Source organism: Heterodontus francisci, chromosome 4 (assembly GCF_036365525.1).
Source record: "Heterodontus francisci isolate sHetFra1 chromosome 4, sHetFra1.hap1, whole genome shotgun sequence".
Classification (NCBI taxonomy): domain Eukaryota; kingdom Metazoa; phylum Chordata; class Chondrichthyes; order Heterodontiformes; family Heterodontidae; genus Heterodontus; species Heterodontus francisci.
Genome location: NC_090374.1, coordinates 177,758,253 through 177,785,568, shown reverse-complemented (window position 1 = coordinate 177,785,568; position 27,316 = coordinate 177,758,253). Strand labels below are relative to the sequence as shown.

The 27,316-nt window shown below is 42.3% G+C and overlaps 1 protein-coding gene across 1 annotated transcript; it reads right to left on the bottom strand.

Moving 5' to 3' along the window:
* Window positions 1-746: 746 nt before the first annotated feature.
* On the bottom strand, window positions 747-26,183 carry dnajc25 (DnaJ (Hsp40) homolog, subfamily C, member 25). Its single transcript, XM_068030644.1, has 4 exons — window positions 25,878-26,183; window positions 19,492-19,644; window positions 8,754-9,224; window positions 747-7,930 (listed from the first exon to the last, which is right to left on the bottom strand). Exons 1-4 carry the CDS (start codon window positions 26,163-26,165, stop codon window positions 7,808-7,810), a joined length of 1,035 nt encoding a protein of 344 aa, XP_067886745.1. The 5' UTR covers window positions 26,166-26,183; the 3' UTR covers window positions 747-7,807.
* Window positions 26,184-27,316: the final 1,133 nt, after the last annotated feature.

Sequence of the window (27,316 nt, the reverse complement as noted above, 5' to 3'; positions counted from 1 at the left end):
CACTGTCTTGCTCACTATTAAAACACGTTGAATAACATGAAGATCCTGTACTAACACAGGATATGAACTAAAGTTGCCACAGAAAGTTAAGTCTAGTCCATCTCTGCCCAAATACCCTTTAGCAGCATGATTAATTAATTACTGCCAATCAACCTCTCTGGCACTGAATATTAACAATTACAAGTGGGGAGTCTCATTACTTCAGATTGTAATTATTGAATATTTAAAAAATGAGATTAAATATTTAAATGTTACTTTTCCTTGGTCTTTTTTCTCAATCCAATCTTTCTTTTCCTCATTTTTTTAAAACCTGATTTGCCATTTTAACTCACCAATCTTACTTTAACACTTCCTTCTCAGCCCATGCACTGTTAATTTCTCAATCATTCAAATTGCTTCGCTCAGGTACCAGATGCCCAGTTTCCCTCACTGCAACATTAATAGCTCACATTTTCAGCAAGTTGCCATGCAAAAAACTTTAAAAAGCCTAAATGAGCCAGGGAAAATCTAATGGCAGACACCATAGATTCACTTCTACAGCAATTGATGGCACATTCTGTCTCAAAGCTGTGAAACTCCTATTTCAGAGTCTTCTCTTTAAAGCTTTGTACATCAACCACTACTCATGGATTTAGTTCATCTCTCCTGCTCATTTTAACGTAGATGTTGTGAACTATATAATTTGCCTGTTCAGCTAAAACACAGTCCACGTGATCCATTTTCATTGTGAACAATTTCAACACATACTCAGAAATAGTACTTTATTTAAAACATTTGAAAAGACAAGTACACATGGTAAAACACTGTTCTACCAAAGTAGAGAATTTCTAACTTACAATCCTGTGTCATTATATACAGTTGACTGCTTATTGGACATTTTGTTCTCGACTCAGTTGGGTTAACTATTAACCAGCAATTCAGACTCCTAATCTTCAGGATTACGATATTGGATGCTTTTCATGGGCACCAGTATGTTGTCCACAAATTCACACAGGGTTTGCTCACAGTTAACAATAGCATTCATATCTATACTTTTCAATTTATACTTTAGCTGGTGTTTTAATTCTTGAAGGCAAACAATTGCTTGTGATATTTCACATGGCTTTTAAAAAAAAAATCTGGTGTGAAAGCACTGACGTCTGCAAAGTAAGTATTCACTTGTAGACTATACAGATGTCCACTTCAGATTATAGATGAATATTCGACAAAAACACACCAATTTCTGAGTAGAGCAGCAATAAATGAATGTACTAACGAGCAGTTACTTTAATTCTTTGATTTGTTTCTCCCTTCCTCAAAGATACCTAAAATGCATAATTACATCACAGAGATCCTGCTTAAAGACCTCATATACTGAAATAACTTATAAAGTTGTCAATCTTGCAACAAATCTGATCAAGAATAGTTTTTTTTTAAATGTGTACAAGATTTTAACCCGCCAGTTGCATCAGCTAGGATTAGAGCTCAAAGCAGATCAAAAGTCAAGCCTTCAACACAAAATATAAGCGAGAGAAATTCACATTTTTAAATTAAAAGCACTTCTGAATATTTAAGAAATGTATTTGTCAACCCCATGTCACAATATTCGTAATAGGTTTTAGATAAAGCAAATACAGCAATTTAAATATAGAAGATATGTACATAAACTAAAAAAACTAGAACAGTAGTACTGGACCAGTTCAAAAAGGAAAATCAGATAGAAACAGTTGCATTAGAGACAGCTGCAAAGAGGTCTTGCAACAAAATGCTGACATGAACAATACAATTAAAAGTGCATTGGCATCAGCCACAAGAATGCCAACAGAATGAGAGAAATATGAAGCCCAACCAAAACACTGCAACAGAAATAGTAGGGTCTTGTCTGTAAATATACAATGAAACACCAATGTTTTACCTGTCAGGAGTGCACATTTTAGAGATCTATTACAGCTTTAGGCAGCTTCCTTATATTGCTGTTAATTGGAAACAGGAGGTACATTGGGCGAATATGAGAGAATGCAAATTTAATCAGTACCACTGGGTAGAAAGGACTAAAAATTCTTCCTCTTATAAAAAGCTAGATACATATTTTTTAAACTAAGATGTCACTTCATGTTTAAAGGGCTCATAAAACAAATGGAGCATGCAAGCAGAGACTTGCCATAACCTAATCCACTGTATCCAATGAGCTTCAAGCTGTTTATTCCTGCTTTTACAACGAGCTCAACGTTGATGCAAAATACATTCCTGGAAATATCCTCAACATCTCTTGCCTCCAAAGCTTTGCCTATCTAAACATTATACATTGTTATTAGAGATAAAAATAGAACACACTACCCCTTCCGGTCCTCAAAAACAGAAGTTTGACAGTAGAAAACTGTTCATTGTATAATATTTACAGTATCCTGCATAAGAAATTAATACATACAATGAGCTTGTCTTTCCAAATAAGGCAAACATATCTCTCCCCAAAAATAAGCCGTATCTCGGTGGCAGAGGGGAACAGAGAGAACGTTCTGTTTATGTACACCATATTGTGTCATTGTAGTTTTTAAAAAAAGATGCTTTTAAAAGACAGATCACAATCAAGACTTTACAACAACTTTTTAAAATTCTTTTTATGGGATGTGGTCACTGGCAAGGTCAACATTTGTTGCCCATCCCTAACTGCCTTCGTGAAGGTGGTGGTGAACTTGCATTTTTATAGCACCTTTAACATAGTAAAATGACCCAAGCATTTCACAAACGCTACCAGATAAAATTTGACATGATATTGGAACAGGTGACCAAAAGTTTGGGCAAAGAAGTAGGTTAAAAGGAGCAAAGGTAGAGAGGCGGAGCTTAAGGACAGAAGTCCAGAGCACAGGGTCTGGTCAACTGAGAGCACTACAGCCAATGGAGAGGTGAAGGAAATTGGGGATTTGCAAGAGGCTAGAACTGAATCACAGAGATCTCCTAGGGCTGACGGAGGTTACACAGATAGGGAGGAGTAAGGCCATGGAGGGATTTCAACACAAGGATGAGAATGTTAAAATCATGGCGTTGCTGGACTGGGAACCAATGTAGGTCAACAAGCACAGGGGTGATGGGTGAATAGAGCTTGGTGCAAGATATGGGCAGCTGAGTTTTGAATGAGCTCAAGTTCATGGAGGGTGTTAAGTGGGAGGCCATCCAGGAGCTCATTGGAATAGTTTAGTTTAGAGGCAACAAAGGCATAGATGAGGGTTTCAGCAAACCCTGCTGTACAAGAACACTGATTAGTAGAGGTGTTCTGCAAGATTCTCAATATCAGCTGGAGTCAGCCAGCAATGTGCTGCCTTCCCTTTGATTGGTATAGTGTTATTTTTGGATCTTAAGAGAAACCCTTCTATTAAAGTATCATGCTGGAAAAGTTGTTTAATTATATGGAACAGGAAAATATTCTTTACACTTAAAATAACATACCCTGACAGCAATGTTTTTCTTTAAGAAAATGACAGCTTCAAATATGAAAAAACAATCTTTTTAGAGTAAAATTAAATGTGTAAACACAAATGTTAAGGGCTTTTAGATTCTTGAAACTATTAAATGTTCAACTCAAATAAGATACGGCATATATCTGTATATAAATACAGTACATTCAATAAATGTCTTTACAGCATATACATTTATCAAATGGAAAGTTCACTGAATCAAGATTAAAAAGCAAGCAGCACAAATGTCCACTTGCTCAATTGTAAAATCAACTTTTTAAAAAAACTAGAAGGAAATCCCTGTACAACAGATCGTGTGCGTCTTTCAGGAATAGCTCCAAATGGTGTAGAGCACAGAATTTTTAAAGCGAACATCCTCACCTCTTGTTTAGAAAAAGGTCATATTTACCATATTGTGTCATTTCTACAATCTAACATTCTATGACACCAAATCAATATTACAGACAAATCTACAACCAAAAAGATGGGGCAGATACCGCTTTATTCCACAATTTCACACCAAGTAGTTCTCAAATTAAGCCATTTGTCCAATGGTCTGTTTATTGATCAGGAAAAAAATAGTAATTTCACTTTGACAATCTGTATTGACTAATTTTCTGGCTGCACTATACACTTATTCATTTTGGCAATGATTAAAGAATCAAAATTCAGTATACAGTGGAAATAAGTAAATTAAATTTAAAAAAACAATTTTAAAAGGGAGAAGAGAAAAGACAAAGATTCTAATCCTATTGAATTCATTCTCAAATTGACATCTGAATCCCAATTAGCATAAGATTCTAATAAAAATTATAGAATGTTTGGCAAAACTCAAGTTAGGTGGGGGAAAAAAAACAAAAAATCAGACGGACAGGTCTTCAAGGCCATGCACCCTCAGGATGCAAACTTCCTCAAACACACCGAATACTTTACAATCTCAGAACATAGTCCTGCCCATGCTACTTTAGCAATTATTTCTTCCACCAATTTTCTCCTCTTCCCCTTAAGGCAATGATTCCTTGCTGAGGTATAGTTAGAATGAAGTTGCATTTGCATAGCACCTTTCACCTCAGGATGCACCAAAGCACTTTGAGCTGAACTGCAGTCATTGTTGCAAAGAAATGCAGCAGCCAATTTGTACACAGCAAGCAAACAGCAATGTGGTAATGACTGGATAATGTTATTTCCTCCAGCGATGGTTGAGGGAGAAATACTGGCCAGAAGCTCAACACTGGTTGTCCAAGTGGTTACTACTCACATGTAATCCTTGTTGATCAACAGGCTACAACCACATTTGGGGGTTGGGGGGGGGGGGGGGGGTGGAGAGCACATGGAGGAAGTGGGGTAAAGAGCACAGTTCAGCCTAATTATGTCCTCACCTGCCATGCACACAGCGCTCTTAATGACGTAGGTAGCTGAACAATAGTCAGGAGAAAATACCTGGAACCTTCTTGATCTGTATAGCTCAGGTACTGGCTAAGCACATTGACGCATTGAGGGTAGCTATTATTCCCTAAAAGAAACTGAAAGGTCCTGTATTGTTATCTTTTACATAATGTGACAGCAAAACTACCTCCTAGACCAAGCTTTTGGCCATCTGTCCTAATAGTTTGCATGGTTCAGTGTCAAATTTTGTCTGATTACTCTCTTGCGCCATGGCTCACTTGGTAGCACTCTTGCCTGAGTTAGAAGGTTGTGGGTTCAAGTCCCACTCTAGAATTTGAGCACAAAAATCAAAGCCAACATTCCAGTGTAGTACAGATGGCGTGCTGCACTGTTGGAGGTGCCCTCTATCAGATGAGACACTAAACAGAGGACCCCTCTGCCCTCTCTAGTGGTGCAAAAGATCCCATGACATTATTTTGCAGAACAGGGGAGTTATCCCAGTGTTCTGGCCAATATTTATCCCTCAATCAACATCACAAAAACAGAGTTTATCTGGTCATATCACCATTATCACATTGCTGTTTATGGGAGCTTGCTGTGCACAAATTGGCTGCTGTGTTTCCTACAACAGTAACTACATTTCAAAAGTACTTCATTGGCTGTAAAAGACTTTGGTTCATCCTGTGGTTGTTAAAGGTGCTAAATAAATCCAAGTATTTCTTTTTTTCCTTTTTCCTGTGAAGCACCATGCGACATTTTACTACAATAAAGGCTCTACATAAATGCAAGTTTTTATTGCAGCAATCAAATCTCAGGCTTGAGATAACTAATCACTTGACAACTTTATTCTCACTATGAAACTATTGCAGCATCTTTTGTGAACTCCAGATGATGTTTTCTGTGCTCCAAATCAAAACTAAATCTTAGGTGTTGTTTACCAATGAAAAGAAAGAGACTTTTACTGGTTTTTAATTGTTAGTACAGCAAAATTGCTTTCACCCAACATATAATGCAGCTACATCCTCCCCAATAAGGTATTTTCAATATGATTAGTATAAAACAAGCCTGTCACTTGTCATGGTACTAGTGCCTGCTGCCAAATAGGAATTATTACCCATCCAAAAAGGTTTGCCTAAATCTACATTGGGTTAACTGGCGATGGCATTACATAGTGACATTCTGAACTGTCGGTTGTGCTTTAATTTATTAATGCATGCTTCTGTATTGTGCATGCAGATGTTATTCATCATAAAGCTTAGAAATGAAAAAAGGTGCCAAATTTTTGTTTTCAAAACTACAAAAAAGACAAAATTGTGCCTCCAATGCTATGTATTTAAAATTGAACTTTTTGTTAATTTAAAAGACAATTGATTTTGACATCTCATTCTGAAGCCATAATGACAAAAAATACTTCAAAAAGTTATGTACAACTGGAAAAATTTCTGTTTGTCCAAGACTTTAGCTTTGGGATGTACAGGTAAGGAAGGTACATACTATAGGATGGATAGCTTTGAATAAAATTCTATTTTATTATCCAGTTTAATTTAGTCCAATATCAAAAGGTACAAGTATGGAATAACAATCCTAATCCAAGCATATGGTTGAGATGCATGATAACAATCCATTCACTGCATTATTTATAAATTTTAATAAAACTATATTTTCTAGCAAACTAGTTTATGGTTACCTGTAATTATCTAGTTTTCCATATCCGTCACTGCATACTGAACTGGAGGCACTAACTTAGTACAGAAAATCTGTGTTTCATAAAGAAAAAAGATCAGCTATGCTTGGGCTTTTGTCTGTACTTTTACAGTGACAGCTTCTTAGCATAAGGGTTCTTAGCTCCATACTAACACCCAGGTTGATTCGATTAATCTGAAACAATGCTAAATGTATTTTTAAAAAGCCAAATTGAGGCAATGAACATAGGTAGATAGCAAAAATACAAAATTAAAATCCACTTTAAAATACTTCTACAGGTGAGAGGTGACATTAAGGACACAGCAAGTAAACTGGTTATTTTAATAGCTCTATATCAAATTTGTCTAAACTTCAGAACAGCAACCATTGTCTTCTGACATAGACGCCACCAAATTAAGACAATTACAGAACCACAGGGAAACAAAGAAGAATATCAAAGTCCTTCCTAAGAGGAAAGGTGGAGTGAACTGTGATGACTAAAGGAAGTGCACCAACGACTAAATACTTGGTTGGCTGGCTGAAAAAACTTAAACTTCTGAAGCAAATTAGAGATGTTTTAGGGAACTAAAGAAAGTAAAAATGATTGCATCCAAATATGAACAGTGTACCAATGGGATGCAAGCAATAAATAAAATTAATGCAAACTGCAATCTGCATCTGTGTTCACAAACCTGGTGCATGCACTTTAGCAGCTGCAGATTTATCTAGTGTGTATTTTTTGTGTATGTGTATATATATATTATATATATAAAAAATATACACACACACTAACTTGCAGTACCCCAAGAGCTTCTGCACCTGGTCTGGAACATCTATCATTTAAAATTCCACCCAGAAAGCTAAATTAGCCATTAAATGGTCAAATCTCACATTCTGATTTTTATTTCTGATATTTTAATTTACAACCACAAACTCTACAGTGAACTAACCCTTGACAATGTAATTTCCATCTCGCCTATATATTAATATATTTATATATAAAGTGAATAAGCAACCATTTTTTAAAAAACTGTCCACTTTAGTCCTTCCAGTTCAAAAAATATAATTTGAGTAACAGAAATAATGTCGTCAGATGCTTAATTAATTATCAGTACACATTTCCATTAATGTTTGGGAACGCACCTTTTTTGTGGGGATGAATCTAAATGGCAATAGGATTGTAAATATGTTGTATAAATTGAATCCTGAGTTATTAGATCAATGATATTTATATTCCATTATCAAAATAGGTTTTTTTTGTATAAAAAAGACATTTTTTTGTAAACAGTGGTGTAAGGCAGAGGTATTTAGTCATCGATGAAAGTTAGCCTCCCCGGCCCCTCATTTTTCATCCATCGTCGATACCGTTTCCATCGTGGATCCAAGGCTACTTTCTTTTTAAGTTCCTCCTCTTGTTCCTGCTTATAAACCTAAAATTAAAAAAAAAAATACTTGATTAAATTCTCATGTATGTTGCTCCCCTTTGGCTCAGCAAGTTGATCCAGGGAGTAGCTAAGTCAGATAGACTGAGGTACGCCAGAGTTGACCTTATGTTCGTACTGAATTAGCTGATCACATTAGGACTATTAGTGCTACAATTGCCCACTGTGCAGTTAGGTTATGGAAGGGAAAGGAATTAGGGTTCTCACTGGAACAGAATCCGGCATATTCTGCTTAAAGTGTATGCACATGCAACGTCTAAAAAGGACAAGATCAGGCTTGGATACAGTCCCATAGGCACATGAGTAGGCCATTCAGTCCCTCGAGCCTGTTCCACCATTCAAATGAGACCGTGGCTGAGAAACATTTCGTCTGTATTCTGATGAAAGTTCATCAACCTGAAACGTTAACTCTGTTCCTCTCTCCACAGATCCTGCCAGACCTGAATATTTCCAGCATTTTCTGCTTTTAGATCATGGCTGATCTGCATTCCCTCTACATCCCTTGCTAAGCTGGACAGCCTGTCCACAGCCACCGTCAATGGTCACTTGGGACAAATTACCAGAAGACAACAGTCACCCATTGACTTGTAGAAGGATACAAAGCTTTTAAAAGTAGTTGCTTGGCCTAAATTTTACACTTGTCAATGCACATTATGTTCAAATGCGACATACTCAATGCTACAAATATTGGAGACAAAGTCATCTCCATTACAGTACTTCCACATGATTAAAGGTTCTTAAAGACCACGGTTTTAGTTTTGTACATTTTTAAAAATAATTTGTGCCCTAGATTACAACATGCAATGCTTACCTCAAAGTTTTCCCATAACCACAGCCTCCTCTCAAGAAACATCTCTTTTTGATGATCTTCAAGACTATCAAACTGGCCTTGAGACATGTTCATGTTTTTGCGGATAATGTACAATTTCTCTTCCTCTCCATATTCTTCCCCTTTTATGTAAAAACGGTAAATCCACTTACAGTACCAGATTATATACCTACAGATGTAATAAGGAGCCAAAACAATTTGGAAGAGGAGTATGTCGTATAGACATGGTTTCTGATAGCCCCCTTTAATGTCAATGTTATTTTTGATAATGCCTTTAATGATTTCCTCCTCCTCCTCCTTGATTTCTTCTTTTGAGCGTCTGTTTTTTCCTTTTTCTTTAGTTTTATTAAGTAGACCTTGCTGCTTAGCAATTTCTGTAGCCTGGATTCTATACTTTGGCACAGTGGTGAGATAATGAATGGCCTCGCTGTAACTGCTCCACCAGCTGTAGTACTGCAACAAGAAAAATTCATAACACATAGAAAATTGCGAAGAACTAGCAGTTAAAGATATAAATGCTATAATTGTTTTATAAATATAAGAGCCCCAAATCAGTTTCCAGTCACAAATCATTACATCAAAAGAACTAAAATCCTGAGTGTCATATTTGCTACAAGAAAGCTATTCACTTTTGGTACTAATGCATTTCATTTTAATTAGTTAATCTCCTATCACATTGCTCATGAGGTGTCGGGATCAGCTTGGAAGGGAAAGGCCAATGCCTGAATTTAAAAGTTATATAGATGGAGAGTTTATTTTCAGCTTAGGAATGGCCATATTAAGAAAACTTCCTCGCTTTTGCAAACTATTCTCTGCATCTGAATGGGACAGCAACCTTCAGCCACATTAATTTATTTGGACTGCAAGATCTCTGGATCTGTTCGAACACTAACCTGCTCCTGCAGCATTTTACTGTGTTGTCAGTGAACACTCATATACTTATGATACAATAAGATAATTACAGATGAGGAAGGCCACTTAGCCCACCTTAATTCATCTGCCCAGAATGATCCGATAGTCCCTCCCTTTCAGCATCCAATTGTTAAATGATTCTACTGTTTGACTTTTGGTATTATATCTGGAGTCTAGTACAAGTGTTCATCGCTCTTGTGAAAAGGCATTCCCGATATTCTCAAATTTGTCTTTTATTACTTTGAATCTGTGTTCCTTGTCTTACCCTCCCAGTTTAAATTAAACTAATTTTCTGAGTTTACCTATACTGTGCCATTTAATTTCACATATAGGGCTGGATTTTACGCCGGGCAGACGGGAGATGGCCACTGATGTAAAAGTCGGTGGCAGACCCGCTTTCGCCTAGCCTGGGGACCCGTCCCGCATTTTATGAGTCCCCAGGCTTTAACTGTTCCAAGGCAGCTCTTAGTCCCAGCAGCCCCACCGGGAGCGGTGGCCACTGCTGGGACTGCAGCCCACGGGGGTGGTACCAGGTGATTGGAGGGTGGCAAATGTTGTGCCCCTGTGCAAGAAAGGGAATAGGAACAACCCTGGGAATTACAGGCCAGTTAGTCTTACTTCGGTGGTAGGCAAGTTGATGGAAAAGGTGCTGAGGGATAGGATTTCTGAGCATCTGGAAAGACACTGCTTGATTCGGGACAGTCAGCACGGTTTTGTGAGGGGTAGGTCTTGCCTCACAAGCCTGATTGAATTCTTTGAGCAGGTGACCAAGCAAGTGGATGAGGGTAAACCAGTGGATGTGGTGTACATGGATTTTAGTAAGGCATTTGATAAGGTCCCCCATGGTAGACTTATGGAGAAAGTCAGGAGGCATGGGATAGTGGGGAATGTGGCCAGTTGGATTAAGAATTGGCTAACTGATAGAAGGCAGAGAGTGGTCTTAGATGGTAAATACTCAGCCTGGAGCCCAGTTACCAGTGGCGTGCCACAGGGATCAGTTCTGGGTCCTCTCCTGTTTGTGATTTTTATTAACGACTTGGATGAGGAAGTCGAAGGGTGGGTCAGTAAATTTGCAGATGATACAAAGGTTGGTGGAGTTGTGGATACCGAGGAGGGCTATTGTCGTCTGCAAAGGGACTTGGATAGGTTGCAGTGCTGGGCTGAAAAGTGGCAGATGGAGTTTAACCCTGAAAAGTGTGAGGTCGTCCATTTTGGAAGGACAAACACGAATGCAAAATACTGGGTTAACGGTAGGGTTCTTGGGCATGTGGAGGAGCAGAGAGACCTTGGGGTCTATGTGCATAGATCGTTGAAAGTTGCAACTCAAGTGGATAGGGCTGTGAAGAAGGCATATGGGGTGTTAGCGTTCATTAGCAGAGGGATTGAATTTAAGAGCCGTGAGGTGATGATGCAGCTGTACAGGACCTTGGTAAGGCCTCATTTGGAGTACTGTGTGCAGTTCTGGTCGCCTCATTTTAGGAAGGATGTGGAAGCCTTGGAGAGGGTGCAGAGGAGATTTACCAGGATGTTGCCTGGAATGGAGAATAAGTCTTACGAGGAAAGGCTGAACATTCTAGGCCTCTTCTCATTAGAACGGAGAAGGATGAGGGGTGACATGATAGAGGTTTATAAGATGATCAGGGGAATAGATAGGGTAGACAGTCAGAAACTTTTTCCCCGGGTGGAGCAAAGCGTTACAAGGGGTCATAAATTTAAGGTGAAGGGTGGGAGATATAAGGGGGATGTCAGGGGAAGGTTCTTTACCCAGAGAGTGGTCGGGGCATGGAATGCCTTGCCTGGGGAAGTTGTTGAGTCAGAAACTTTAGGGACTTTCAAATGGCTTTTAGATAGGTATATGGATAAAGGAGAATGATGGGGTATAGATTAAATTGTCCTTGACAGAGGACAAAGGATCGGCACAACATCGTGGGCCGAAGGGCCTGTTCTGTGCTGTATTTTCTATGTTCTATGTTCTATACAGAGCCAGGAATGCAGGTAAGTTTGGTTTGCCTCGCAGGGGGTAATCGGTCAGGCCCCGGAAAGGGTGGTTGGTTAGGAGGGGGGGGGGGGGGGGGGGGGGCGGGAGGGGAGCGTCTTGGGTCCTGGGGGTGGTTGGGGAAGCGAGGGGGCAGGCCTCAATAGGGCACCCTGTGCCCGTTTGTCAGCTTTCACTGGGCGGCCTTTCCTGGCTCCAGGACGCCTGCTTGCCATGGGTAAAATCCCCGTGGAGGCGGGTGAAGGCCCTTAAATGGCTGTTAATTGGCAACTTAAGGCCTCGATTGGCCTGGGGTGGGCAGCCCGCTCCCCCCCCACCCCCCCTCTCCCGCCGGCTCACTAGGGTGGCGTAAAATTCCAGCCATAGGCTGCCTGTGAGACAACTTCTTTCTTGGCTGACAAGTCCAAATCTCTCTAACTTCTCCTAATGCAGACCTTTACACTAGAATTGAGCCTTGCAATTTTTCCTTACACAGCCTTCAATGCTCAAATATGTTCCTCGGACACAGTACAAAAGCTATGGTCTGACCACAGAACTATTTAGTCTGACCTTGATTTTTTGACTTGTATTCTACTATTTTGACTATATAGTTCAGCATTGTTGGCTTTTTCAATTACTGCTCTGCATTGGTTGTACATATTGATTGTTGAGACTACTGAGATTCCAAAGTATCTTTCAACTTCAACCATAGCTATTTCAGCCCCATTCACAGAGTGCTCAGTCGTCTAATTTTCCTTTCAAGGTATAACCCTTTACACCAGATCAAATTTCATCTGCTATTCTTTTGCTCCATTACCTATTTTGCTCGGCACATTAATTTCTTTGCTGCCTCCTGCAACTCCATAGCTCGTTCTGGTTTACTATAATCTGTGAATTTGACTACTTCGAATTGGGATCAAGTCCAAGCCATTGACATAAGTGAAAAAAGGTTTTTGCCACGAAAAGGCCTGTGCATGACACTGAATCTGGAGAGAGTACTTATTGCTGATGCACCTTGATTTCTATAAAATTTAACTTGGGTTATCTCATTCAGTACTTCTGCTTAAATCCCCTTAAACAAATATCCACCCTTCAACCAATTTCTTATTCATACCCAAAGTTTTACCCTGAATATCCATAGCTTTAAGCTATGACACAGGACTACATGCATGCTAAACAGTGGAAGCAGCATGCGATAGGTAGAGCAAAACGATCCCACAACCAACAGATCAGATCAAAACTCTGCATATTTGTTACATCCACTCTTGAATGATGGTGGACAATTAAACAACTAAGCAGAGGAGGAGGCTCCACAAACATCCTTATCCTTTAATGATGGGGGAGCCCAGCACACCAGTACCGAAAGACAAGACTGAAGCATTTGCAACCATCAGCAACCAGAAGTGCCAAGTGAATCCTGGCCTCCTCCTGCGATCTCCAGCATCAGAGATGCCAGTCTTCAGCCAATTTGATTCACTCCAGGTGATAAAGAGATAGCTGAAGGTACTGAATACAGCAGAGCCAACTGTGCAACAGCCCCGACAAACAAATCTCTCTGCAGCACCTGTGGAAGAGCCTGTCACTCTAGAATTGGCCTTTATAGCCACTCCAGGCGCTGCTTCACAAACCACTGACCACCTCCATGCGCATATCCATTGTCTCTCGAGATATCGAGATAGATGTTTCAGTAAGAACAGAGAAGATGGTAAAAGAGGGGGGGGGGTGTGGCATTGTTAATCAAGGAGAGTATTACAGCGACAGAAAGGACGTCTGAGGACTTGTCTACTGAGCTAGTATGGGCCGAGGTTAGAAACAGGAGAGGTGAGGTTACCCTGTTGGGAGTCTTTTATAGACCTCCAAATAGTTCCAGAGATGTAGAGGAAAGGATAGCGAAGATGATTCTCGACAGGTGCGAGAGTAACAGGGTAGTTGTTATGGGGGACTTTAACTTTCCAAATATCGACTGGAAATACTATAGTTCGAGTACTTTAGATGGGTCAGTTTTTGTCCAGTGTGTGCAGGAGGGTTTTCTGACACAGTATGTAGACAGGCCAACCAGGGGCGATGCCACATTGGATTTGGTACTGGGAAATGAACCCGGCCAGGTGTTAGATTTAGATGTAGGTGAGCACTTTGGTGATAGTGATCACAATTCGGTTAGGTTTACCTTAGCGATGGGCAGGGACAGGTATATACCACAGGGCAAAAATTATAGCTGGGGGAAAGGAGATTATGATGCGATTAGGCAAGATTTAGGATGCGTAGGATGGGGAAGGAAACTGCAGGGGATGGGAACAATCGAAATGTGGAGCTTATTCAAGGAGCAGCTACTGCGTGTCCTTGATAAGTATGTACCTGTCAGGCAGGGAGGAAGTTGTCGAGCGAGGGAGCCGTGGTTTACTAAAGAAGTTGAAGCGCTTGTCAAGAGGAAGAAGGCGGCTTATGTTAGGATGAGACGTGAAGGCTCAGTTAGGGCGCTTGAGAGCTACAAGCTAGCCAGGAAGGATCTAAAGGGAGAGCTAAGAAGAGCAAGGAGAGGACACGAGAAGTCATTGGCGGATAGGATCAGGGAAAACCCTAAGGCTTTCTATAGGTATATCAGGAATAAAAGAATGACTAGAGTTAGATTAGGGCCAATCAAGGATAGTAGTGGGAAGTTGTGTGTGGAATCAGAGGAGATAGGGGAAGTGTTAAATGAATATTTTGCGTCAGTATTTACAGTAGAGAAAGAAAATGTTGTTGAGGAGAATACTGAGATTCAGGCTACTAGGCTAGATGGGATTGAGGTTCACAAGGAGGAGGTGTTATCAATTTTGGAAAGTGTGAAAATAGATAAGTCCCCTGGGCCAGATGGGATTTACCCGAGGATTCTCTGGGATGCTAGGGAGGAGATTGCAGAGCCTTTGTCCTTGGTCTTTATGTCGTCATTGTCGACAGGAATAGTGCCGGAAGACTGGAGGATAGCAAATGTTGTCCCCTTGTTCAAGAAGGGGAGCAGAGACAGCCCTGGTAATTATAGACCTGTGAGCCTTACTTCGGTTGTGGGTAAAATGTTGGAAAAGGTTATAAGAGACAGGATTTATAATCATCTTGAAAAGAATAAGTTCATTAGCGATAGTCAGCACGGTTTTGTGAAGGGTAGGTCGTGCCTCACAAACCTTATTGAGTTTTTCGAGAAGGTGACCAAACAGGTGGATGAGGGTAAAGCAGTGGATGTGGTGTAGATGGATTTCAGTAAGGCGTTTGATAAGGTTCCCCACGGTAGGCTATTGCAGAAAATACGGAAGTATGGGGTTGAAGGTGATTTAGAGCTTTGGATCAGAAATTGGCTAGCTGAAAGAAGACAGAGGGTGGTGGTTCATGGCAAATGTTCATCCTGGAGTTTAGTTACTAGTGGTGTACCGCAAGGATCTGTTTTGGGGCCACTGCTGTTTGTCATTTTTATAAATGACCTGGAAGAGGGTGTAGAAGGGTGGGTTAGTAAATTTGCAGATGACACTAAGGTCGGTGGAGTTGTGGATAGTGCCGAAGGATGTTGTAGGGTACAGAGGGACATAGAAAGGCTGCAGAGCTGGGCTGAGAGATGGCAAATGGAGTTTAATGCGGAAAAGTGCGAGGTGATTCACTTTGGAAGGAGTAACAGGAATGCAGAGTACTGGGCTAATGGGAAGATTCTTGGTAGTGTAGATGAACAGAGAGATCTTGGTGTCCAGGTGCATAAATCCCTGAAGGTTGCTACCCAGGTTAATAGGGCTGTTAAGAAGGCATATGGTGTGTTAGCTTTTATTAGTAGGGGGATCGAGTTTCGGAGTCACGAGGTCATGCTGCAGCTGTACAAAACTCTGGTGAGACCGCACCTGGAGTATTGCGTGCAGTTCTGGTCACCGCATTATAGGAAGGATTTGGAAGCTATGGAAAGGGTGCAGAGGAGATTTACTAGGATGTTGCCTGGTATGGAGGGAAGGTCTTACGAGGAAAGGCTGAGGGACTTGAGGTTGTTTTCGTTGGAGAGAAGGAGGAGGAGAGGTGACTTAATAGAGACATATAAGATAATCAGAGGGTTAGATAGGGTGGATAGTGAGAGTCTTTTTCCTCGGATGGTGATGGCAAACACGAGGGGACATAGCTTCAAGTTGAGGGGTGATAGATATAGGACAGATGTCAGAGGTAGTTTCTTTACTCAGAGAGTAGTAAGGGCGCGGAACGCCCTGCCTGCAGCAGTAGTAGACTCGCCAACTTTAAGGGCATTTAAGTGGTCATTAGATAGACATATGGATGAAAATGGAATAGTGTAGGTCAGATGGTTTCACAGGTCGGCGCAACATCGAGGGCCGAAGGGCCTGTACTGCGCTGTAATGTTCTAATAATTCTAATAAGGAGGCCAAAGAAGAAGAAGAATGTGTCCTGACAACATCCCGATTGTAGTACTGAAGACTTGTGCTCCAGAACTATCCACACTCCTAGCCAAACTGTTCCAGTACCAGCTACAAGTATGTCCTGTACACAAAAGGCAGGATAAATCCAATCCTGCAGATACCATCCTATCAGTCTACACTTGATCATCAACAAAGTGATGGACAGTGTCATTGACAGTGCTATCAAGCTGCACTCACTCAGCAGTAACCTGCTCACCGATGCTCAGTTTAGACTCTGCCAGGGCCACTCGGCTCCTGACCTCACTACAGCTTTGGTTCAAACAAAATAGCTCAATTCCAGAGATGAGAGTGACTGCCCTCGACATCAAGGCAGCATTTGACTGAGTGTGGCATCAAGGAGCCCTAGTAAAATTGAAATCAATGGGAATCAGGGAGAAAACTCTCCACTGGTTGGAATTATACCCAACATAAAAGAAGATGGTTGTGGTTGTTGAAGGCCAATGATCTCAGTAACAGGTCATCACTGCAGGAGTTCCTCAGGATATTGTCCAAGGCCTAATCATCTTCAGCTGCTTCATCAATGACCTCGCTCCAACAGGTTGTCAGAAGTGGGATGTTTGCTGCTGGTTGCAGAGTGTACAGTACCATTTGCAACTCCTCAGATAATAGTGGTCTGTCTTGCTTTCTGTGTACAGGACATACTTGGGGAATTTTCCACATTGCCCAGATAGATGCCAGTGTTGTAGCTATAACAGCTTAGGTAGGTGCGCTGCTAGTTCTTTAACATATGTCTTCAGTACTATTGCCGGAATGATGTCAGAACCCATACTTTCCTGCATCCAGTGCCTTCAGCTGTTTCTTAATATCACGTGGAGTGAATTGGATTGGCTGAAAACTGGCATCTGTGATGCTGGGGCCTCAGGAGGCCAAGATGGATCATCCACTCAGCACTTCTGGCTGAAGATGGATGCAAATGCTTCAGCCTTGTCGTTTGCACTGATGTGCTGGGCTCCCCCATCGGTGAGGATGGGAATATTTGGGGAGCCTCCTCCACCAGTTAGTTGTTTAATTGTCCACCACTATTCATGAATGGATGTGGCAGGACTGCAGAGCTTAGATCCGATCCGTTTGTTGTGGAATCGCTTAGCTCTGTCTATCATATGCTGCTTTTGCTGTTTGGCATGCAGGTAATCCTGTGTTGGAGCTTCACCAGGCTGACACCACACTTTTAAGTTTGCCTGGTGCTGCTCCTTGCATGCCCTCCTGCACTCTTCATTGAACCAGGGTTGGTCCCCCAGCTTAATGGTAATGTTAGAGTGGGGGATATGCCAGGCCATGAGTTTACAGATCGTGGTTGAGTACAATTCTGCTGTTGCTGATGGCCCATAGCAACTCATGGACTCCCAGTTTTGTGTTACTAGAACTGTTCAAAATCTATCCCATTTATCACAGTGGTAGTGCCACACAACACAATGGTGGGCATCCTCAATGTGAAGATGGGACTGTGTGGTTGTCACTCCTACCAATATTGTCATGGACAGATGCATCTGTGACAGGTAGATTGGTAGGGATGAGGTCAAGTAGGTTTTGCCCTCTTGTTGGTTCCCTCACCACCTGTCGCAGGCCCAGTTTAGCAGCTATGTCCTTTAGGACTCTGCTAGCTCGGTCAGCAGTGGTGCTACTGAGCCACTCTTGGTGATGGACATTGAAGACCCCAAACCAGAGTACATTCATACTTCATGGGGTCTGGAGTCAACGTTGAGGACTCCCAGGACAACTCCCTCCCGACCGTATACCACTATGCCACCACCTCAGGGATGGTGATGTCAGGGACATTGTCTGTAAGGTATGATTCCATGAGTATGACTATGTCAGGCTGTTGCTTGACTAGTCTGTGGGACAGCTCTCCCAATTTTGGCACAAGCCCCCATGTTAGTGAGAAGGACTTTGCAGGGTTGACAAGGCTGGGTTTGCCATTGTCGTTTCCAGTGCCTAGGTCGATGCCGGGTTGTCTGTCCAGTTTCATTTCTTTTCTTACACTTTGTAACAGTTTAATGCAACTGAGTGGCTTGCTGGGCAATTTCAGGGGGCATTTAAGAGTGAACTACATTGCTATGGGTATGGACTCTCATGTAGGCCAGACCAGGTAAAGATGGCAGATTTCCTTCCCAAAGGACATTAGTGAACCAGATGGGTTTTTACAATAATCGACAATGGTTTCATGCTCACCATTAGACTAGCTTTTAATTCCAGATATACTGAAATTCATACTTCACCATCTGCCGTGGTGGGATTCGAACCCACATCTCCAGAGCTTTACCCTAGATATCTGGATTACCAGTCCAGTGACATTACCACTACGCCGCCACCTCCCCTCTAACCACAGCCCCACTGCCCTACAGGTGGTCATCATTCGAGTCTGACCTGGCTCTTTGAAAGAGCTATTTAGAGAGTCATAGAGAGATACAACACTGAAACAGGCCCTTCGGCCCACCGAGTCTGTGCCGACCATCAACCACCCATTTATACTAATCCTACATTAATCCCATATTCCCTACCACATCTCCACCTTCCCTCAATTCTCCTACCACCTACCTACACTAGGGGCAATTTACAATGGCCAATTTGCCTATCAACCTGCAAGTCTTTGGCTGTGGGAGGAAACCTGAGCACCCGGCGGAAACCCACGCGGTCACAGGGAGAACTTGCAAACTCCACACAGACAGTACCCAGAACCAAACCCGGGTCGCTGAAGCTGTGAGGCTGCAGTGCTAACCACTGTGCCACTCCTAAACAGTTACTTAGTCCCACTCCTCTGCTCTTTCCCCATAGCCCTGCAAATGTCTCCTTTTCAAGCACATAACTAATTCCCGTTTGTAAGTTACTATTTAATCAGCTTCCACCACTCTTTCAGACCAGATAACAACTCGCTGTGTAAAAGTTCTCATTTCCTCCCCTAGATTTGTTGCCAATTATCTTAAATCTGACTCTCTGGTTACTGACCCTCCTGCCAATGTAAAGAGTTTCTCCCTGACTATGTCACAACCTTGCATAATTTTGAGCATTTCTATTAAATATTCCCTTAACCTTCTCTGCTCTGAGAATCCCAGCTTCTCTAGTCTCTCAATGTAAGAATCAAAAGTTCAATTCTTAAAGCAATTTATAATTATTTTCCATACTGATTACTGATGTTATCGATAACCTGCAACCCAAGAGCAAATATGCTTGACAGTGGAATACCACGTCAGTCAGATAATTGAGAAAAATAACAGAGGAACTAAATTAACAGAACATATTGATAAAATTATGCCAGCAGAAATTGGATCTACCGACTGGGACCTATTAAACATATTTATGTACATGCTGAGGGTTTACTGTATCCATGGCTCACTATGTAGTTCAAATAGTGTTGCACTTATGTATAACCTCAAAACATATTCGTACATAACTGCCTTACCTGAAAGAGTGATATAGCACAAACTGTCACAATTATAACTATCCTGACGTCCACTTTGGGTGCCAGCCTTCTCTTGTAGTAATGATAGTAGTGCCTGTAGAATTCATCAGGGTGATCAAGCATATAATCATAATCCTTCCGGGCTTCATCATCCTTTAAGGAATAGGGTTAAAAACAAACAACAGTTATTAACAGTATTATTTTAAGCTCATATTACAAACCAACTGCCTCAAAAATACTGCCAAACTTCATGCAACATGCATTTTGATAATTTATATTCGATAATTCTCCAACTGCAAACAGGAAGTGCAGAATGAAAAACATCATATTGGTATAGCAAGAAATGTAGGCTTCTACTAGATTTCCCATTTACAGTCTTAAATGCACCTAATACAGTATATAACACACATGGAAATGAGTGCAGTACAGGATTCTTTTATCAAACAGCATTTTATTTTTTACTGCAAGTCATAAAATTATTCTGTTAAAGTAGAGAAACGTTTAATCAAGAAAATTCACAAAAAGATTTTTTAAAATTCTACAGTTCCAATTAGCTGCTTGAGAATATTTCTGATTTTAGTGTAACTGAGAAATGACAGAGGTCCTAAAATTTTATTCCTGTAATTTTTTTAATATTCTTTCATGGGATGTGGGCATTGCTGGCAAGGCCAGCATTTGTTGCCCATCCCTAATTGCCCTTGGCAACTGACTGGCTTGCTACGCCATTTGAGAGGGCAGTTAACAGTCAACCACACTGCTGTTGGTCTGGAATCACATGTAGGCCAGACCAGGTAAGAACGGCAGATTTCCTTCCCTAAAGGACATTAGTGAACCAGATGGGTTTTTATGACAATGAATGATAGCTTCATGGCACCATTACTGAGACGAGCTTTCAATTCCAGCTTTTTATTAATTAACTGAATTTAAAGTCCACCAGTTGCCATGGTGGGATTTGAAACCATGTCCCCAGGGCATTAGCCCAGGTCTCTGGATTACTAGTTCAGCAACATTACCACGATGGCACCATCGCCCCTGAGACTGCTGAAAGCATAAGATGACTTCTGCTAGATCAGAAGTTGGAAAGTCATGAATATAACATAGCCTATTGCATGGATCATCAGTTGATAATTAACCACTCAACATGTAGATACAAAGGAAAATGTTCGTTGCTGGTATTTCATCTGGACCTTCTGGATTAATGGGCTACTCCTAACCACCCAAGGCTTTGGACAAGAGTTATAGAGGCAGGTTTCCTTTGCAGCCTGTAAATAGGACCGCAATAATCCATCACATTCTTGCGTACAGATTTTCTCCAGCAGTGCTCAGTGAGGACCAGTTTTTACATGTTCAGCAACTCTTGGTTGCATTCCAAAGTTAGTAACCCTAACAAATCTGTGTTCATGCATTCAATAAGGAAACAAATAAATAGGATGGTCCCAGGTTTGAACTCCAGCTTGTGCTAAGATATCAATAGCACTCTCACCTCTGAGAGGAAGTCACGAGTTGAACCTTCGTTCTAGACCTGGCACACACAATCTAGGCTGTCCTTTCACTGAAATACAAGGGAGAGCTACATTGTCGGAAGTCCTGTCGGGCCGTACAAGGTCCCACGGCAGAATTCGATGAGGGACAAGGGGTTAGTGCCTTGGCCGCCATTTATCCCTCAGTCAATACCACCAAAACCGACTAACTGCTGATTTACCTCATTGCCATTAGTGGGACTTTGGTGCATATGAATTGCTACCTTATTTGCCTACAAAGCAGGCACTGTTCTTCAAAAGTAATTAATCACCTGAAGTGCTTTTGGGCATCCTAAGGATATGAATGGTGCTAAATGGATCTTGAGCCACCTGGGTTCCCACCAAGATCTCTCTTCAGTGACCCAAACGTGAAACGCACAGTGAATCAGGTTGGGCTTCAGTGTCAATTCTTTTCCCTCGCTCACCCAGGTCAAATAGCAAGTCAATAATCACGCTAAGTCATAATAAACCACTCAAGAATGTACCAGAGTACCTGGTGCCTACAGAACCCAGAAACTTGCCAATATTGTCACGAGAAGGAGCGGGGGCAAAGAATTTGCAACTTTTTTTAAAAATGTCGACATTTGCTGCCCAAAACATCTATTTTTACATCTCTGTTGATAGTATATGAGTAAGCCCGTAGGAGATAAGACAGCGAGCAGTGATTAAAAGACACATATCCTTCTCCTTTAGAATCATAGGAGTCATTTACAGCACAGATTGAGGCCATTTGGCTCGAGTCCATGCCAGTTCTCCACAGAGCAATCCAGTTAGTCCCATTCGATCCCAAGTTTACCTCCTTCAAGTGGCCATCCAATTTCCTTTTGAAATTGATTGTCTCCACTTCTACCACCCTCGTGGGCAGTGAGTTCCAAGTCATTACCACTTGCTACGTTAAAAGTTATTCCTCATATCCCACCCGCATCTCTTGCCCAAAACCTTCAATCTGTATCCCATAGTCCTTGTACCACGGGAAGAGTTTTTCTTTGCTTACCTTACCCAAGCCTGTCATAATCTTGTACACTTCTATCAAAGCTCCTCTCAATCTCCTTCCAACCTAAACTTGTAACTAAAATCCCCCATCCCTGGAACCATTCTGGTAAATCTCCTCAGCATCCTCTCAAAGACCCTCACATCCTTCCTAAAGTGTGAACAGAACTTGATGCAATACTCCATGTGGGGCCTAACCAGAGCTTTATAAAGATTCAGAATATCTTCTTTGCTTTTGTACTCAATGCCTCTATTTATGAAGCCCAAGATCCCATATGCTTTGCTAACCACTCTCTCAATATGCTCTGCCACCTTCAAAGATTGATGCACATGCACCCCCAGATCCCTCTATTCCTGCACACTCTTTAGGGCGGCACAGTGGCGCAGTGGTTAGCACCGCAGCCTCACAGCTCCAACAACCCGGGTTCAGTTCTGGGTACTGCCTGTGTGGAGTTTGCAAGTTCTCTCTGTGACCGCGTGGGTTTCTGCCGGGTGCTCTGGTTTCCTCCCACAGCCAGACTTGCAAGTTGATAAATAAATTGGCCATGGTAAATTGCCCCTGGTGTAGGTAGGTGGTAGGAGAATTAAGGGAAGGTGGGGATGTGGTAGGGAATATGGGATTAATGTAGGATTAGCATAAATGGGTGGTTGTTGGTCGGCACAGCCTCGGTGGGCCGAAGGGCCTGTTTCAGTGCTGCATCTCTAAATAAAATAAACTGTGCCAATAAGTCTATATTGCCTAGCCCTATCTCTTATGCCAAAATGCATCACACTTTTCTGTATTAAATTCCATCTACCACACGTCTGCCCATTTAGCTAGACTATCTATGTCCTGTTGCAGGCAATTTGTATCATCCTCACTGTTTGCCACTCCTCCAAGTTTGGTATCAGCAGCAAATTTTGAAATTCTACTCTGCATTCCAAGATCCAAGTCATTTATGTATAGCAAAAAAAAAAGCAATGGTCCGAGCGCTGACCCTTGGGAACACCACTGTCTACCATCCTCCAGTCTAAAAAATAAACATTTACCACAACTCGCTGTTCTCTGTCTTTAAGCCAATTTTTCTTCCAATTAGACACTGACCCTCCTATTCCATGAGCCTCAATTTTGTTAACCAGCCTTTTAGTAGTACTTTATCAAACTTTCTTAAAATCCATATGGACAATATCCACTGCATTCTCTTCATCAACCTTCTCTGCTATTTCATCAAGAAAATCAATTAGATTAGTTAAGCATCATCTGCCTTTCACAAACCCATGCTGGCTATCCTTAATTAACTCAAACCTCTCCAAATGCCAGTTGATTTTTTCCATTATTGTTTCTAAAATCTTATCCACCTTAGTTGCTAGGACTGTCTTTACACCCTTTCTTGAATAAGGGAGTCACATTTGCCATTCTCCAATCCTCTGGCACCTCTCCCATATCCAGGGAAGACTGGAAAATTTATGGCATGCCCTACCGCTATCTCCATCCTTTAGCAACCTGGGATGCAAGCCATCCGAACCAGGTGACTTATCTTCCCCAAGCATAGCCAGCCTTTCCAGTACCTCCTCCCCCTCAATCTTCACCCTATCCATTGCCTCTACTTTCTCCACTTTTACCGATATTTTGTCAGATTCCTCTTCATTAGTAAACACTGATACCACGTACTCATTTAAGTCTTCTAGCCCTGCATCTCTAAGCATATATTACCCTCTTTGCCCCTAATATGCCCCACTCTACCTCCTACTACCCACTTACTATTTACATGCTGGGAGAAGATTTTTGGGTTCTCTTATGTTGACTGCCATTCTATTATCATACTCGTGCTTTGCCAGTCTTATTTTCCTCTTCACCTCCCCTCTCAACATGTTGTATTTGGCCTGTTCCCACATGGAGAATTCATATAACATGCATCATACACCCTCTTTTCTTTGTTTTATCATAATCTCTATCTCCCTTGTCATCCAAGGAGCTGTTTTTGGTTCCCCTACCTTTGCCCTCGTTGGAATATACCTAGCCTATACCCAAACTGTCTCTTCCTAAAGATAACCCATTGTGCCCTTACAGCTAAAGGCCTGCTCAGGTCAGGAAAAAAAAACCCAGACCCGAACCCGACAGAACCAGATCGGACCTGAGCCCCTTCATTTTTCCCCACGCCCAACCTGATCCGACCACCGGAATGTTCACATTACCTACCTTCCGACTCCGAACCTGCAGGAAGCTGTAGCACAAGCGTGATGATGTCATAGAGACGCTCACTGTGCAGACTCAGTTTTCCTCCTTGACATCCTGGACTCCCAGCTCAGGTAGGCTTTTCAACTTTTGACACTTAGCAGCAGAGCAAAATGCAATACTTACTGTGTTTGTCCAACCCGGACCCGACCCGACCTGAGCCTGAAAGCCGGACCCAGAAGAGCGACCCGACCCGAACCAGGTTGTCGGGTCCTTTCGGGTTCAGGTCAGGTAGCAGGCCTTTACTTACAGCTTTTCCTGTCAGTGTTTGGTTCCAATTTACCCCGACAAGATCCCTTCTCATCACATTGAAATTAGCCCTCTTCCAATCTACCTTATATTGTTCCTTGCTTTTCTGCATTGCTAGTCGAAATCGTATGATACGATGGACACACTTATCCAAGTGCTCTCCCCACAAACACTTGGTCCACTTGACCCACCTCATTTCTCAGCACCAGATCCAGCAATGCCTCCTTTCTAGTTGGGCTGAGAACAGACTGATCAAAAAAGTTCTCCTGAACACATTTCAGAAATTCCTCCCCCTCCTTTCCCTTTACCCTAACATTATCCCAATCGATATTTGGATAATTTAAGTCCCACGCATATGTTCTTGCACATCTGTGATTTCTCTGCAGATTGCTCCTCTATCTCTTTCACTATTTGGGGGCATGTAGAATACCCCCAGTAGCATGGTCATATCCTTTTTGCTTCTGAACTCTAACCAAATGGGTTCTGTCCTGCCCACTCAAGGGCATCCCCTCTTTCCAACATTACAATGTCTTCCCCAATCAGTACTGCAAAGGAAATACCTCACCTCTGCTCAGAATCTCTCCTCCACAAATTTACGTAAATTAGAAATTTGCCAAATGAATGAATGTAGTAATTTTATGACATTTTTACATAAAAAATGCTTTGAAACTGCAATGTCAGGAACAAAATAAAAAAATCCTCATTCATAGCAGATTAACATGAACAGCAGTGAATTAAATATCTCTCTTCACAATTTCATACTTTAACAATAATTGCACAAAAACTTATGGAAAAAGGTTAGCAACTCCCAAGTGAAAGACTGTTAAGTGTATTAGAAAGCCAGGAAGGAAAAACATATTTGTCTAAAAACCAACGGTTGCCAATCTTCCATGCAAACTACCAGTTTGTTTTTCAACCAGCTATTACAGACTCCAAATGTTTTAAAATTAACTAACACAGTAACCAGAGATGCATGCAAACAAGCAGCAACAGTAAGTGTGAGGCAAGCTACTGCAGGGTGCCAGCCCCTATCCCCATTTCCCCTCCATTGGATGCCCCAACTCTCCCCACCAGTGGACGCTCCAACTCTTCCCCCTGCCATCATCCAGTGCAAGCCCCAACTCTCCTCCTGCTATCCTCCAGTGGCCACCCCAACTCTACCCCCCCGCCCCCACCACCCTCCATTGGACACCCCAATTGCCCATCACCCACCCTCCAGTGGATGCCCCAAACCCTCCTCCACCCTCCAGTGGATGCTTGCCTCCTCCCCCATGCCCTACAGTGGTTGCCCCCCCCCCCCCCCTCCGTAAACTACTAACAGTTAGTGTGTGGGTAGAGTTACTGCAGGGGGGTGCCAGCTGGTGCTCTGTGCGTGCCCAGCATCAATGCCCACAACCCTTTCCCTTCCAGACCTTTAGAGTCTCGTAGGCGGTGGCGACCAGCAGGAACTTCTCCTCTGGGTTCTCCCCGGCTTCGGTGGGCCGGTACCGGTCCGGATGGTAGCGCCGGGCCAGCTGGCGGTATGCGCGAGCGATCTCGCTCTTGCCGGCATCCCTTGTCACGCCGAGCACATCGTAGCAGGAAAGGACGCCACAGTACAGCCCTTCCACCAGGCCGTCCGCCCGGCCCAACAGGGCGAAGGAGACAACGCAGAGTCGGAAAAGCAGTAACTCTATTCCCTGTCTCCCCGCCGACGCCATGTCAGCGGACTGGCAGCGACGTCGCCGCACATGCGCACTGCCCTCCAGTCTACGTTGGAGAGGGCGCGTGTGGCACGTCACCATTTCAAACCTTAACGGCCGGTTGGTCGCGCGGTCAGCGGTCTTCATGGAGTGAGACCATCGTTCCTGTCTAGGCCTTTGAATGAATTATCACATTCCTCCTCATTTTCCCTTTCTGCACTTTACTCTTCCCCCCCCCCCCAACAAAAGCCCTGTCATTTTTCCCCATTCAGGCATTTACAATTCCCTTTTTGAAAGTTATGTTTAATTTTGCAATTATTTTTAAATGATGAATGAATTGTTGTGAAGCTTTTTTTTCGTGATGTCAGCTGTGGCTCAGTGGGCTGCAGTCACGCCTCTGCATCAGAAGGTTTAAGCCCCTACTCCAGAGGCTTGAACACGAAAATCTAGTCTGACACTTCCAGGGCAGTACTGAAGGAGTGCTGCACTGTTGAAGGTGACGACTTTCAGATGAAACGTTAAACCAAGGCCCTGCCTGCCTTCTGGAGGTGGATGTAAAAGATCCCTTAGCAGTACTTCAAAGAAAAGCTGGGGAACTTTCCCTGATGTCCTGTCCAATATTTAACCCTCAACCAACATCACAAAAACAGATTATCTGGTCAATATCACATTGCTGTGCACAAATTGGCTGCCATGTTTCCTACATTACAACAGTGACAAACCTTCAACAAGTACTTCATTGACTGTGAAGTGCTTTGGATGTCCTAAGATTGTGAAATGTATTACATAAATACAAGCTCTTTCTTTACCATGCTGAATGGATAACTGCATTGGTCCTGCTATGATAAATGCATTGGTTGCTGTTGGAGTCAGCAAGAGTGAGATAGCATCAATTGCAACAGAACTGGCCAATTCAAAGCTGCATTTTATACCTAGTACAAATAATTGAGCTCTGGGCTGCTGAATCCAAATAAAGGGAAGCCAGAAGTCTCGAGGGAATTCATACCATAATGATTTCCCTAAAGTGCTATTTAGCAGATTCCTCACTCCTGAGGGAAAAAAGACCCATGTTACATAGAAAGTACAGCACAGAAACAGGCCATTCGGCACAACCAGTCTATGCTAGCCTTTGTGCTCCACTCAAGCCTCCTCCCAGCCTTCCTCAACTA

Excerpts from the sequence above, each read along its gene's own strand:
- dnajc25 (XM_068030644.1), bottom strand. The coding sequence starts at position 26,165 with ATGGCGTCGGCGGGGAGACAGGGAATAGAGTTACTGCTTTTCCGACTC. Across the intron at positions 19,645-25,877 it reads CCGCCTACGAGACTCTAAAG|GATGATGAAGCCCGGAAGGA; the intron begins GTCTGGAAGGGA and ends TATTCCTTAAAG. Across the intron at positions 9,225-19,491 it reads GTGCTATATCACTCTTTCAG|TACTACAGCTGGTGGAGCAG; the intron begins GTAAGGCAGTTA and ends TTCTTGTTGCAG.